The 15,304-nt window shown below is 52.1% G+C and overlaps 1 protein-coding gene across 9 annotated transcripts in view; it reads left to right on the top strand.

Annotated features, from left to right (window-relative positions):
* Positions 1-15,304, top strand: part of Crhr2 (corticotropin releasing hormone receptor 2) — a 44,788-nt gene that overhangs the window by 19,679 nt on the left and 9,805 nt on the right. For 3 of the 9 annotated variants that reach the window (XM_037203774.1, XM_028864111.2, XM_028864110.2), the window contains 7 exons: positions 8,455-8,492; positions 8,565-8,650; positions 10,785-10,894; positions 11,191-11,308; positions 13,475-13,628; positions 14,163-14,223; positions 15,211-15,283. In XM_037203774.1, coding sequence (XP_037059669.1) covers positions 13,535-13,628; positions 14,163-14,223; positions 15,211-15,283 — 228 coding nt within the window. In that variant the 5' untranslated portion in view covers positions 8,455-8,492; positions 8,565-8,650; positions 10,785-10,894; positions 11,191-11,308; positions 13,475-13,534. The remainder of the gene's footprint in view (positions 1-8,454; positions 8,493-8,564; positions 8,651-10,784; positions 10,895-11,190; positions 11,309-13,474; positions 13,629-14,162; positions 14,224-15,210; positions 15,284-15,304) is intronic. The other 6 variants (XM_028864107.2, XM_037203773.1, XM_028864109.2 and 3 more) reach the window with 2 other exon arrangements.

The raw sequence follows: 15,304 nt of genomic DNA, 5'->3' as shown, positions 1-15,304 counted from the left end.
CTTCTCTAACCCTGATCTCCCCGCGTTCATAGATCAGCGTGCATTACCTCTTCCTGCTCTCCCAGTCCTGGCCCCTCCTTTCGTCTGTGCCATGGTCCCATGGCTACATATGAGGGTCCCCTGGCTCCCCAGGATGTACCCCCATCTTCCTCTTTCAGGAGCACTGGTCTCTACCTTGTCTTCCTTGTCCATGTCAAGAGGAAACAATGGGGCCCATATGTACTGAGGCGTCCTTGGGCAGGAAGAAGGGATATCTACCTTAACTACCTCTGGAGGAGACTGAAGCCTCACTTCCCAGAACCCCATTCTAAAACAGAAACACAACCTAAGGAGCCCCTAGACAGAGAACCTCCCACCAGGTCTGTGTCCTTGGGCAGAAATTCCCTCTCCAGTGCTATGGGAGAGGGGTGTCAAAAAGGTTGCGAAGCCCTTGGCCTCCGGAGCCCTGGACTGCTTATAGACCAAACTTGGACAAGTCAACAGCCAGAGATTGGGATAAGGGGCAGGCACCGGGCTACACCTGGGAGGCTTCCTGGAGGGCTGCAACAGCAATCATTTGACACTTGTTGAGGCTGCAAGTCTGAGGGTCCCAGACAGACCACAGCCTATGGCCACAGATTCAGAAATGGGACTGCCTCCATCTCCAGGGAGACATGGTCATACCTTTTCATTTTCCAGAGGCAGGAAGTCCTCTGTGTGTGAGGACTGTTTCCCTGCTGAGAGAGAGGGGGGGCAGGACACCGTTCCCCCATCACAGAAGGTGGCTACTGAGGGTGGAGGGGAGAGAGAGCAGGTAGGGAGGCTCTCTGGCCACCGGTACCTAGAACTAACTATCCACCTGCCTCCAGCCACCCTCCCCTGTCACTTCAGGTAGAAAAAGACCAGCCATGCTCTAACGTCCATCTGCCTGTGTGGAAGGAGCTGGGGACAGAGAAGTCTCTCTTTCCAAACTCCACTCCCTCCCCCGCCCCTGGGTGGAGCAGCCCCAAAACACGTTATTGAATCTTTGCTTCATACCAGGCTGTGTTGCCCTCCCCTCCCCTGCAAGAATCCAAGAAATCGGCTCCCCAAAGACGTTTAAGACTTCATCCCACTATCCAAGGGCTCTTGTCCCAAAGAGTAAGGCAGCAGATGTTGCCAGAGAACATAGTATTGGTTCCTAGGTGAAACAGTGCAGTCACAGCTGCCAGAGGATGGAAGGGTGGAGAGTAAGGGGAGAAGGCTTCCTGGAGTTTCACTGGAGCTGAAAGGAGGAGAGAGGGTAGGTGAGCAGGAAAGAGGAGGACCATGGAGGCGCTGAAGGCCTTCATTCTGCAAGACCCAAAGATGCTGACTGATTGTCCATCGCCTCATGGTGAGGTACCAAGAATTCTGGAGGGATGCTGCTTGATTTTCAGGATGTGCCAGCTGAATCTTGGTCCAAGGCCACCAGGACCTGTCCTGTTGTCCTGATCTCTCTTCTGCACCATGCCCTGTCCTCTCTCTGACGACCACCAGCAACCATGGAAGAAGTCTGGAGTCCTGGAGTCCTGACACCTGCCCTCCAGCACCCCCAAAGGGCCTGTGCTTAGCTGCGCACAAATTCAGTCACTTGAGCCCTGCTGACCACCTCTAGCCATGCTTCACAGTCAGAAAGGAAGTTACTTCTGCAGTACCCGCGGAGGCAGGAGGATGCAAAGAGCCTGTCGAGATGTGGGAGGTAGCCTCAGTGCAGGGCTGGGGTTCCCTGGTGACTGGCCACCTCCTGATTTGCGTCTTAGCTCTCTTTCCTTTTTCCATTTTATGAATTTTGCAATTTCGTTATTATGTGTGCAACTGTGTGCGTGATGTGGGAGGTGGGGGCCCACGCCACAGCATACGTGTGGCAGTCAGGGGACAACTTGACTGAGCCAGTTCTTTATGTGGATTCCAGAAATGGCGAGTCAGGCTGCCAAGCTGTCTGGGTGAGTGTCTCTTCCATCTGGGCTATCTTCCTGACCCAGTATGTTTTCATTAGCTTACACTACTAATGATTTGGTTTTGTTTTGTTGAGAATACGAATAATTAAGTTTTGCTGTTTTTCTTCCTTCTTCTCCCTGTCTACTCTCCTGCCCCAGGAACTCCTTCCCAGCTTCATGGCACATTTATCATTCCTTTGCCACCAGACTCACACACCTTTCTCCACATTTCTTGCTCCCCTCTCCTTATCTCCCACGTCACTTTATGGTCTACACCCACTCTCATACTCTCTTATTTACATACACGCTAACAATAAAATTAGGATCAAATATGACATTTTTGTTTTTCTGAGTCTGGGTTACCTCATTTACTATAATACTTCCCAGGTCCATCCATTTTTCATAATTTCATCTTTTCTTTACAGCTGAGTCAAATTCCACTGAATTTTTACCACGTTTTCATTATCTATTCATCTGCTGATGGACATCGAAGCTGGTTTCATTTCCCTGCCCGTTATTGATACTAAATTACCTTAGTTTTCTTCTCTGTGTGAAGAGAAAATACTGACTTCGTGGGGCCATGTCAAAGGGGGGAGGGGACAGTGCTTGGGGATCCCTGGGGACTCTAGGGAACAGTCACCGAGGGACAAGAGGAGAGGGGAGCAGGCAGCGATCTGGGACCTGGAAGGAGGAGCATCCCTGTTCTTGGGCATGACAGGGACATCCCACACCACAGAGGTTGTCATTCTAGGGTGGTATAGTCTCTGCAATGTCTTGGAAGTAGTCTGTCCATCCCACCTGAGAATATCTGGGGTCCAAAGACTGCTAGAAGGAGGCAGGCCTTTCAGCCTTCAGAAGGCTGCTCTGCTTTGGGGGGCGGGTTGGAGCAGCCATTACTTTGCAAAAGCATTGGGCTGAGAGCCAGGCCTAATTCTTCTCATAATGGCTACTTGTCTTCCTCTGGCAATGGCATCTCCTTCTTTGGACCTCCATTTCTGTGCTTTCGGAGGGTCCCTTTTCCTCTACAGTCCTTGGTTCCCAAACAGCCTGTACCTCAAGGTCCCCAGCTCACCTCCTTTTTCAGGCCCTTCACAGGCTAGCATTATGACAGACCAACGTCATGGAAACAGGCCCACTGAGCATTGCATGGGATGGCTGGAATGAGGAGCACTGAGGAGCAGAGGCTGGGGCACCAGGTGAGGTTCTCTTAAAGGTTCCTCTCCCAAGGAAGGAGTGACGACCACAGTGGTGTGGATCCCACTCACTCCTGCCCCCCTTCATGGACCTAGTGTGACCACCGTTAAAGTGCACAGTGTCTCCGTGACTCAGTTTCCCCATTGTGCCCTGTAAGTACAGGCTGCTGTCCTCACTCTGTCCACTCAGAGATGGCAGGACATAATGAGTGAAAAGCCCCGTGGAACTAGGAAGCCTGAGACCCAGTGTAGACAGTCAAAATCCAGAGCGCAGTGCCCACACAGCATAGTAGCAGTGCGGTGGCCATTCTCTGGCCCTAGGTGTCCTAGGCCCTTTCCCGCCCAGTATCCAGTTTGGACAATAGCAGATGACCAGCCTTGGGAATTCAGCCCAACAAGCTTTCTAGGTCAGGCTGGGCCTGGGCAAGTGTGGATATCACCAACCACCCAATCTCTGGTTACCTGCTTCCCAAGGACTGTGATAAGACCAAGGAGATGTGCAAGGTGACCCTAGATCCAGCCCGTCCTAACTGTCCTGTACAGAACCACTCTTATGGCGGTCCACCTCATTTGGGGGACTCGGGGAATTCTCTGTTGGCGACATGACTGTGTCTCAACCACCCAGCTCTGGCTACGCCTCCCCAGCGGTCTCTTCAGCACTTAGTCATGGCATACCTTGTTGCCTAGGCCAGGCAGTGGAGGCCAGGCAGTGGGAGAGGTTGGATAAACTTTCTTCTCACCAAGCAAGAAAAATGAGTCCGTCAAGGCCCAATAGTTCAGTAAAGAGATAGCTTAATCTGGGCATTTGGACTTCAGGCAATGGGGAGATTGAAGTAGGCTATGTGGTCCCTAAGGTATTTCTTCAATCAGTGTGGTCACCAGGAGTCCCAAAACCCCCCAGAGATGGCACAGTTGGCTGCAGGGAACTTAGGTGCAATGGGAAAGGCTCCTTTCTTCCGGGGGGGGGAGGGGAAACTGGCCCTATGGCAACTCAGGAGGATGTGTTCCCCAAGGAAGGCCCACACTGTTGGGTGACCACAGACATGTCACTTCCCTTCCCTTGTTGGTCACAACCAGACAAAATGAGGGAGAAGTTTCCTCCCCCTCTTACATTCTCAAGGAAGTACCCACTGACTAGATTTCTAATGCGCCCTCCTCAGAGCAAAAAAAAAAAAAAGACTGTCTGGCAAGTAAAGGATGCTGCTGCCACAGGGCTTTCGGGGACCGATGCCCCACAGGACAGGGGCTTGGACTTGGGTGGCTGAAGTTTCAGCAGTGGGGTTGGCCTGTCATTGGATGTTTGAAAGATGTGATTGCCTTCTTCGTGTGTGTTGCCATGAAGGGTGGTAGGGCCCCCCGACATCTAAGACTGTCAACCCTCCTCTTGGCTTGCCCTGAATCTCTGTCACCCTTTGAGTTCCCCAGTAACCGAGGCTACAACGGTCTGGGTCCATCCCTGTGTATTCAGCTCTGTTCAGCACTTAAGACGCGGTCAGATGAGAGGGAAATGTAGGCCTTGCCTTCGGGGATCTCAGCCTTGAGATGAAGGTTCTCACTCCAGGCAGCCTGTGGGCGGGGTGGGAGCAAAGGGTCTTTTTAAACAGGAGTCATCGAAAGAACAATCCCAGCCCCGCATGTACCAGGCAGAGATGAATAGCTGGATCCTTGGGGCAGCAGCGTCTGTGGAAGCTGCTGGAGGAACTGGGTTGACTCTGGACCTTTGCAGGCAGGAGCTCTCCAAGGTCTTCCCACCTCCAGAGATGGCTTGGAGCGTTGGTTTTGCTGTCCGTGGTGCTGAATGGGCCACGCCTGTGCCCTGGCTTCTGTAAATGTCTCTTCTAGCCTCTCCCTCTCTGCTGCCATCACCTGCCCTCCTTATAATTCCTTCCAAATAGCCAATGACAGCATCTCCACCTGCACCACAACCTCACTCACTCTTTCTCCGGTGCCCAACCTGCCTCTTGAATTATTTCGCCACGCTTCTTTACATGGTCCTATCTCATCAGTGAGGATATGAGAGATGGAGGTGGTCATATAGGGAGCATTTGGTATTAGGCATTCTTGGAACTGTCAGAATGGCTTTATGGTTGGCATTTAGCAAGTTAGAAAGGCTCGCTGATTAGATAAGCCACCTACCTAAGATGTCAATGGTTTCAGTGGGAACCAATGGGGCAAACTGAGACAAAAGGGAGAAGACTTGGCCATGGTCACCTAGCCACCAAAAACAAAGTTAGAGATAGATGATAGGCTCTCATCTCCCAGTCAGGCTTCTGAACCACCGTGGGTGAGTCTCTGAACAAGGAACTGTTAGCAAAGCATTGGCACCTGAAATGGGAAGAGCCTGTTGCTTCAACCATCCAGTGCCACTCTGGGCATCCATACCCTAATGCCTCTGGAAGGACACACGGCACACCATTGACATCGATCCTCAGCAGGTGCACCTGTGTTGCTGTGGTAACGGGTACCCACCTCACTGCATCCAGCCCCACAGTTCTGGCCTGGAATCTGCCCTTAGACTGTATGTGCCCATCCTCCTGTGGTTTAGGGGGAGGGAGGAGCAGGGCTTTTCTACTCTCTTGTCTGAGGCTGTGCCTGAGGGCTTTGTGCCCTCATTAGCTGTAGCAGACAGTTCCCTCAAAGAGCAGGCACATCTGTCTTCCAGTCTTCTGGTACCCAGTGTTGATAGCCAGAAACTCATCCCCAGATAGCATCGGTCCCCCGGAGGGAAGCCCTTTCCACTCCCACATACAACATCTCAGATAATGATTTTCGAGGTTTAGCAAATCTAAGTCAGTTCAGTGCTGTCCACATGTACTCAGCCTTGCTCCTGAGGGGCACAAAGTGGCCCCAATAAGAACTCTGCCTACTTGTCTGTCACCAGGGAGCTAAGTTCAGTAGCAAAGGGAAGGACCAGATTCAAAGAGACAGAGCCCACACTGAATCATGGCAAATGCTCTAAAATAGATTTTTGTTTTCCAAACTACAGATTGTGTGACAATAGGGGACGGTGAAATTGATTTTGTGGGTCACGACTAGCATTTGTATATGAAGCAAATAGATACATTAGAACAGAGTAGAATGCAAAACGTTATAGCTGTGGTCAAACTAAATTTTACTTTGTGAAACTGGATCCAAGCACTCATGTGCACGTGTGTGTGTGTGTGTGTGTGTGTGTGTGTGTGTGTGTGTGTATTCAATAATACAAAAATGTATGTGTTAATGGAGCCTGAGGGCAATAAAAGGTGAAGTGCTATGTTCCAAGAAGTGAGACTCTCTGGAAGAGGTACTTAGAGGGAGAAGAATGATGGATTCAGGTATAGAGTGCTGGACAGGCCCTGTGGAGGAGCTGGCACTGGGCCAGTGTGAGGATAAGCAGGAGTTCGTTGGAGAGCAGAGAACAGAAGAGCCTGGAGCTGGAGCAGCATGTGCTCCAGCTCTGAACATGTGCTAGATCCACTAAAAAAAAAAATGTCAGCTGTGTATGGGATGCTAGGCAGACATCGTGTCCAGGGGGTGGAGAAATCTTAATATTATGCCAAGAAAGTTGAACTTCATTCTTGAGAGTAATAAAGAGATACTTATTGATGATTCTTAAGCAGGCGTGACATTTAATCAGTGGCCTGTACCACCTTTCTTACCAACAGTGACGGAGGTGTTCCCACAACATGCCAGGTAAGAGATATCACTGGCTAAAGGAGCAGCAGGACCTTGGGAGTCTGGGTCTTTCTACAGAGTGCATAAAGATTTCTTTTTATTTTACGTGTATGAGTGTTTTTGCCTACACGTATGTCTGTTCACCCTGTATGTTGTTAGTGTCAGAGGTCAGAACCAGACATTGGATCCCCTGGACCTGGAGTTAGGGGTGATTGTGCACTGCTATAGGGGTACTAGGAGCTGAACCCCGCCCTTAATCACTGAGCCATCTCTCATCCCTTTCTGACTGGGACTGAGTGCCGGAGAGGTGCCGGGGTCTCTCGTTGAGGGTCACAATCATTGTGAGACAGCCCAGGCTGACTCAGGATCCTGACAGAGATGGGCCTCGGGCTGATGGTCCCAGAGGCCAAGTTTTTCTAAACTCTGAATTTGAAAACTCTGTTGGCTTGGAGCCCCGGATTAAAGAATAATTAAGATAATAGAATCTCGCCCCATTGTTCTCTGCTCCTCGGCAATGCTCTTTAATAATCCCATCTCTCGGAGCTCACTGTCAGCTCAGTGGAAGTGAGTTTCTAAGTAACTTAATATTTTTTTTTCAGAACTCACTGCTTCCACAAACAATCTAAAGTTCCCCTTCCAGCCCCATGACTCTGTGCTCCGAGCTATTTATTTTAATTAGCTTTATATTGTATATCTAACATGAGCCAAAAAAGAAAACCCACGAACAGCTGCCCATTAGCCAGTAAGCAGAGCCCTGGAACAAATCAGCCTCAAACAATGGATTCTTCGGGATTGTAATCAAAGGGGAGGTGAGCTCCCTGCTAACCGTGTGCTGCAGAGCAGAGACTGGGGAAGGGCTTTGAGGGGACCCAGGAAGGAGGCACCCTCCTGCCTGGAGAGGGTAGGCTATGGAGAGAGCTGCTTCGGATCTAGACTTCCCAGGTCAGAGCTCGGGTTGAACGCTGGGTCTGAACATATTTGCCTCATGCCTTGATGAAGCCCAAGCTTCTGCTCACTGGATGCTACTGCTCCAAAATGTCCCGTTGGACACCACGTTCAGCTTTGATGTAAATACTGGTTCTCTGAACATATACAACACACAATGGCCCACAAAGTGGTCACAGGTCCAGGGCAGGAGCACAGGCCTGCATCCCCAAACTTCGGGGTTACCACAGCCTGGTGACCTAGAAGTCATGAACACAAAACCCAGAGTCAACCCTTGCCATCTTGGTATTCTTGCCTCTCCCTGCCTCAGTTTCCCCCTCTCCAGATAAAGGATCAGAACAAAGACTGAACGGCAAGTGGACCTTGTCCATTAGACTCAGCTAGGAGAGTCCCTGGGCAGGCAAGCACGTACCGTGTAAGTGGCAGCTATTGTTGAAATGCTATTGGAGAAGAGGATGGGCACACATGGGAAGTGATGGAGGCAGGGACGGAAATTGTTTGTTGTGCTAAAAGCAGCCAATCTTCAGCCGCAACCCAGGACTCACAATTGGGTTCAGTTTTGTAGCAGAGGAATAAAATGAAAGAAGGTGCGCAAAGTGCTGGTCAAAGAGTGTGTCTGAAATGGGTTTTAGCATGCCTCCCAGCCAGTGTGTAAGATAAAGCCCTTTGTGCAATTTTCCTATAAATGACTCATATAAGCGTTCAGATATGCATTGTGTTTTCAGGTCCAGGGGAACTAAGGAGTGTGGATCTCATCCTGCAGGTACCAGGGAGCCAGGGAGGGTATTTGAGGGGGGAGAGTGACCTGACTCTCAGTGGTTGGCATCTTCTCTAGGGAATGCCTACCGAGAATGCTTGGAGAATGGAACATGGGCCTCCAGGATCAACTACTCACACTGTGAACCCATTTTGGATGACCAGGTGAGTGACCCTGTTTTCGCCCACCCGGGTCCTCATAGAGTGTTAGGACTCAGGCTGAGCACAAAGGATTTTATGGGCAACAGAACCAGTCTTTGTGTTACCCAGATCCTCTTTTCTGTGTCTCCTGTCCTGCCTGCAGTCCCCCTTCAAGAGAGCTTGGGTTTGTGGCATGAAACTTGGGAAGGGTACAGTCATGTAGCGGGTGCTCCCTGCAGCTAGCAGGTTCTGTGAGCACATTCTTTCCTCTACCACTGAGCCTCACTCTCCCCACCTGGCATTTGCTTCTGCCGTTCCATGGAGAAGCAAGTACAGCCTCTTCAGGACCATCAGGGCAGGAAGCTGGGCCTGCCTGGGCCTTGCCACCCAGTACTGGTTCTTGCTCTGGAAATGGATTCAGTGCTGACAAATATCTGGCCTCCCTTGCCTTTGGGTGCAGTACCGAGATTCAACCCAGGGACTCATACGTGCTAGGCAAATGCCCTTCCTCTGAGGTCCCCCTCCAATAAGCTGTGCTTCACTTCTGACCCAAAATGATATGTCCCAGTTCCATCCCCTCCCCTCGTTCACCCAAGGAAGTCCTCAGTTGGTCTGGAGCTCTTCCTCAGATAAAGTTCCAGTGCAGAGGCTGGAACATTGGCCTCTTCTGAGAAGTGGTGCCACAGAATGTGAGCCCAGGCATTCCACAGGGAGGCCTCAGGGAAGCAGGAAGAGAGCCAGACAACCTGGATAGGAAGAACCCTCTGTTCTTCCTCTATGTTCTTACAGCCCCTCAGGTGATGGTGCAAGGTAGACTGACTTGTATTCCATTTGAGTGTTATTCCTAAGTATTCTACAATGTGTATCTTCACTGCTCTGCTCAGAGACCAATCCAAACCTACCCCTCCGGGTCTCCCATAGGTCACTGCCTCTAAGGTACGAGGGAAGATTGGTCCCTTAGTATAGATGTCATAGCTAAGGGCCATCTCATCCTGAGTTGCTCTGCCAGCTGGGGTCTGAGGAGAGACTAAACCCAGATGTGTCACTGCAGAGGCTCAAAGTTTAAATCTGTATCTGTAGCTCCAGGGTATCTCAGAAGAGACCGTGTCTGATGGGCAGTGGGGGCGCATGCCTTTAATCTCAGCACTCAGGAGACAGAGGCGGGTGGATCTCTGTGAGTTCGAGGCCAGCCTGGTCTACAAAAGAGTTCCAGGATAGCCAGAGCTGCTACACAGAGAAGCCTTGTCTTGAAAAACAAAAACACAAACAAAAAGAATAGATCATGTCCATGTCCAAAAGTGCCCTTAAAAGTTCATGTTGGGAGGCCTGATTACAGTTTGAGTGAGTGAGTGAGTGAGTGATGTAGCTGGAGTTTTCCTGCCTTGCCCACAGTCAGGACAAATCTTTGTCACCCGCCAGTCCCACAGTCGCTCAGACCCAACCAAGTAAACACAGAGACTTATATTGCTTACAAACTGTATGGCCGTGGCAGGCTTCTTGCTAACTGTTCTTTTATCTTAAGTTAACCATTTCCATAAATCTATACCTTGCCACATGGCTGGTGGCTTACCGGCGTCTTCACATGCTGCTAGTCATGGCGGCGGCTGCAGTGTCTCTCTGCCTCAGCCTTCTGCTTCCCACAATTCTCCTCTCTCCTTGTCCCACCTACTTCCTGCCTGGCCACTGGCCAATCAGTGTTTTATTTATTGACCAATCAGAGCAATTTGACATACAGACCGTCCCACAGCAGAGTGTGTGTGTGTGTGTGTGTGTGTGTGTGTGTGTGTGTGTGTGTTGCTGAGGATTGAACCCAGGACTGCACATGATAGATAAGCTCTCTACCACTGATCCTCAGCTCCAGCCTTCTATTTTTTTCTTTACTTTTTCTTTTTTTTTTTTTTTTTTAGACATTAAGTTGTCCAGAGAGGTCCTCCTAACTTAGCCTCTCGAGTAGCTAGACTACAGGTCTGCACCTCCAGGCTTTAGCCATTTATAATAATAGAGCCACCAGGCCAACAGAGGAAAGATCTAGAAGCCAAGATTGGTGGGGATACTTAGAGCCTCTTTTGTCCCAAGGTTAGGACAGAAATGGCTGGAATAGCAGCCCTACTCCCACATAGCCGTACTTCTGTCTTCCCATGCCTGTCTGTCTGTCCAGCAGAAGAATTATGACCTGCATTACCGAATCGCCCTCATTGTCAACTACCTGGGCCACTGTGTTTCTGTGGTGGCCCTGGTGGCCGCTTTCCTGCTCTTCCTGGTCCTGCGGTGAGTCCACCTCCACCCTGCTTTCTCCTCATCTTTGTCTCTCCCAGATGTTGACTCCTCCACTCTGGGGCCCAGGGAAGAGTGGACAGAGATGGGTTAAGCCGGGTGCTGGAGCATGACTACCATCCTAGCCTAGCCTGAAGGGTGCAGAGCAGGCTGTGACCGCCAGGGGGATCTTGGGCTCTGGTCAGCTCCACTTCACCCCAGACCGTGTCTTTCCTAGTGGGTCCTTCCCCCGCTGACCCCCAGCCCCCGCCCCAGCCGACCCTGGCTGACCCTGACCTGGGCCTCCACAGGAGCATTCGCTGCCTGCGGAACGTGATCCACTGGAACCTCGTCACCACCTTCATCCTGAGGAACATCACGTGGTTCCTGCTGCAGCTCATCGACCACGAAGTGCACGAGGGGAACGAGGTCACTGCTGGGAGCCTCAGACTTGGGGCTGCCTGTCTCATTGCCTGACACTTGATAGTCGGTCTCGTGTAGTGACCCGCCCTGGGCCAGGCCTTGAGGGTTGCTCCCAGCTAAAACCACCACCATTCCCTGCCCTCACCCATCTTGTAAGTCCAGGTACCTTAGAGGAAAAGGAGTCGGCAGTAACTTCTTCCAGGGGTTTTATTGCTTAATCTTAGCATAGGACTGGAGAGATTAATTCCCTTCCCATGGACATGGAAACTCAGAGAGGTGAAGGTTACATGTTGGTGTGGTGTCTCCACACCAACACCCAGTCTCTGGAACATCTCAAAGTTCTCAGTACATTTTCTTTGGCTGACCTGGCCCCTGAACCCCCCCCCCCTCTCTCTCTCTCTCTCTCTCTCACACACACACACACACACACACACACACACACACACACACACACGCACACACAGTCACTCTAGTTTGATCCTTAACTCCAGGCCCAGTGTTGGCTGGTACAAATAGGACAGCACTTTACCTGCAGAAAGGGCAGCTTTACAGTTTGAGGTTCATAGCCACCCACCCACCAACACTCTCTAGAACGAAAGAGACAGCAGCTCCGTGGACCCAGAATTAGGGCTGGGACTGTAGGGCATGGGGCAGCAGGCAGCTCAGTCTAGGAGCAGTACCCAGGAACCACATGAGTAGGCCATGCAAGGAGGGAGTAGGCTGCCCAGGGCTCCCCTCACCCAGCTGGCTGTCCGCCCCACATTCTCTGCCTGCTGACTTTGACTGTAAGAGAGTCCTGGGAGGAAGCCACACAGGAATGGAAGGCCATGGCTTGGACCCTGGCTCAGAGGGGCCCACTGTGTGAGTCTGGGCCAGTGCCTGTCCTCCCTACATCCCATGCAGTATGCTCGGGAGGGTCTCCTCACTCAGAGGCACAGGGACAGACCCTGGTCTACTGACAGGCCACACGCTAGCAGCCCTGACCACAGCTCCCATTCCTGTCTCGGTGCCTGCCTTTCCTCTCACCACCAGGCAAGGTGGCTACCCCGAGGCTTAGAGAAGAGCCCAGATTTGTAGAAGCCTCCAAACTAGCAAGACCGTTCCCCCTAACCCCCATGAGACAACATGATCCCCTCCAATACCTCAGCGGCCATGACCCCACACGGCTCCTTATGGCTTCTTTCCCTCACATTGTTTTCATTTTTCGTTTGTTTGTTTATTTGTTTTGGTTCTTCGAGACAGGATTTCTTTGTGTAGCCCTGGCTGTCCTGGAACTCACTCTGTAGACCAAGCTAGCCGAAAACTCAGAGAGATCCACCTGCCTCTGCCTCCCAAGTGCCAGGATTAAGGTGTGCTCCACCACCGCCCAGCATTTCATTCTTTTAAAGTGAAAGCTCAAAGTCTATCCCTAATCGGAACCCAGTCTGACTAGCTATGTAGACGAAGGGACCCGAACACTGAAAACAGGGCTGGTCAGACCCAGCTCTGGTTGCAGAAAGCCGTCCAGCCTCCCTTTCTGGACTGAAAAAAGAAATCACACATGGTGATGTAGGCCTGTAATCTCAGCTACTTGGGAAACTGAGAAAGAGTTTGATACGTTCGAAGCTTACCTGGGTCACATAGTGAGTTCACAGCCAGCCTGGGCAATTTAATGAGACACTGTTACAAGTGTTTTTCAGATGTCTTAAAAGGCTAAGACTAGCCGGGCGGTGGTGGCGCATGCCTTTAATCCCAGCACTCGGGAGGCAGAGCCAGGTGGATCTCTGTGAGTTCGAGGCCAGCCTGGGCTACCAAGTGAGTTCCAGAAAAGGCACCAAAACTACATAGAGAAACCCTGTCTCGAAAAACCAAAAAAAAAAAAAAAAAAAAAAAGGCTAAGACTGTAGCTCAGAGTGCTTGCCCAGCAGGTGGGGGAGCGTGGGTGCTGTCCCCTATAGCACAGAAGCAAAAAAAGAGACGGAGGAGGTAGGGGAGGAGAAGGAAGTGGGGGGGGGGCTGGGAGAAATGCTGCTGCCCAGAAGTGAGGGTGGGCGGCCGAGCTCCCCCACTGAGAGCTGGTGTTATTTGGAACCCTGTCTCTGAGCCCCGAAGCGGGAGGTGCTCCCTGTGGGACCTGCTCTCCTGGCCCCCCCCCCCCCCCGCAGCCTCTCACCACCCCACCCCCACACGCAGGTCTGGTGTCGCTGCATCACCACGATCTTCAACTACTTCGTGGTCACCAACTTCTTCTGGATGTTTGTGGAGGGCTGCTACCTGCACACGGCCATCGTCATGACGTACTCCACGGAGCACCTACGCAAGTGGCTCTTCCTCTTCACTGGATGGTGTGAGGGTCCCCGGGTGGGCGGGAGGGCCTCCTGGGAAAGGGGCACTGCTGGTAAAACACCCCCCTTGGTCTTGAGGCTAAGGACTGGAGCCCAGCCTGCCTCGCTACCCCCATGCAGCCCCTGTCGTCGCCCTATGCCGTCTTGGCCAATGCCCCCAGGACAGCTCTGCCCGCCACCCATGCGCCATCTCGGGATGCATCTGCTTCCTCCCTTCTGCCCGCCCCCCCCAAGCCCTCCAAAGGTCATTCCAGGAAGCCTTCCTCCTACCCAAGGTGGCCAGACCAAAGGTCCTTGTGTCTGACTTCAAAAGATAAAGGAGTTGGCTCCACTTGTCCACCACAGCATCCTCTCTGCTTGGAAAGGATGGCTGAGAGCTGGGGCAGGGGCGGAGACAGGCACCATAGTGTCGCAGATGGCCTGTGGTTGGAAGACCGAACACACAGTCCCAGCCCCCTTGTGACCTCCTGCCTTGATACAAGCAAGGGGGTCTTTCCTCATCTGTCCATCCTGTGCAGCAATATCTCTCCTTTCAGGCATCCCCTGCCCCATTATTGTCGCCTGGGCGGTTGGCAAACTCTACTATGAGAACGAACAGTAAGTGGGACAGATGTTGGGCGGGGGGCGGGGGTGGGGAGGTGAGTTAAGATAGGTCAGCCTTGGCTCTGGCCCAGCCCTGAGTCGGGTAGAATCGCAACCCTTACCCGAGCAGACCACGCTTTTGTAAGTCCTCAGGCAGAAAGAAATAGGTCCATCCCCATGAGTCCTCACACACCAGGCTCACACAGTGTATCTGTGGAATTCAATTCAGCCTTCCTTCAGACTGGGATACAGGACCACAGCCCAGATGATCGCAGCTCCCCATGGGGTCCCTGGGGTACTGGACCACAGCCCAGATGACAGAAGCTCCCCATGGGATCACAGGGGCAAGAGGTGACAAGTGGAATTTAGGATGTGGAACAAGCATAGGATCACCTTTGAGGACCTTAGCTTTGGGGAAGTCTCAGGAAGACGAAAGCTGCTCGGGAAGCAGAGGCCCTCGGTAGCTGATAAGCTTTCTCTCAAAGGGGCTGTTCAAACAGAAAACAGAAATTTGGGGTGTTCTGAGATGGCTGTCTGAGACTGGCCTGCAGCGGGTGACCTCCGAACTTCCATACTTGCTGGTAGGGTCAGGAACGTAGCCCGGCCTTTCTCCTGGGTCCCAAAGCATTCCCCGCAGTCAGTGAACAACAGAGTGGCATGGGACAGCTAGGCTCTAGACCAGTGAAGGGGAGCCCAGCTCTTCCGAGGTTCCTGTACCTGCTGAATTCCGAGTCCTGGGACCCCACAACCTGCAACAGAGTAGCGGACAGTGGGGGGACCCCAGGCAAGCCCTGAGGCTGGCCACAGGAGGCCAGCCCCACCAGATACAACCAAGGACAGGGCAGAACCTTGCAAGGGCAGTGCATGGAACTATCTACCCCGAACTGCCCTGGAGGCTGGGCTCAGGAAGGGTTGCATCACCCCAGAGGGTCCTAGTTCTGAGTTGAGAATGGCCCTCTCGGCACAGCCCAGGAGGCCGCCTCAGCTGCCCTGTCTTTGCAGGTGCTGGTTTGGGAAGGAACCTGGTGACTTGGTGGACTACATCTACCAGGGCCCCATCATCCTGGTGCTCTTGGTACGTCCTCTGGGGGTTAAG

The sequence above is a fragment of the Peromyscus leucopus genome, chromosome 3, assembly GCF_004664715.2.
Source record: "Peromyscus leucopus breed LL Stock chromosome 3, UCI_PerLeu_2.1, whole genome shotgun sequence".
Taxonomy (NCBI): Eukaryota; Metazoa; Chordata; class Mammalia; order Rodentia; family Cricetidae; genus Peromyscus; species Peromyscus leucopus.
The sequence above is the reverse complement of the archived record's forward strand: the minus strand, read 5'-3'. Positions and strand labels throughout refer to the sequence as shown.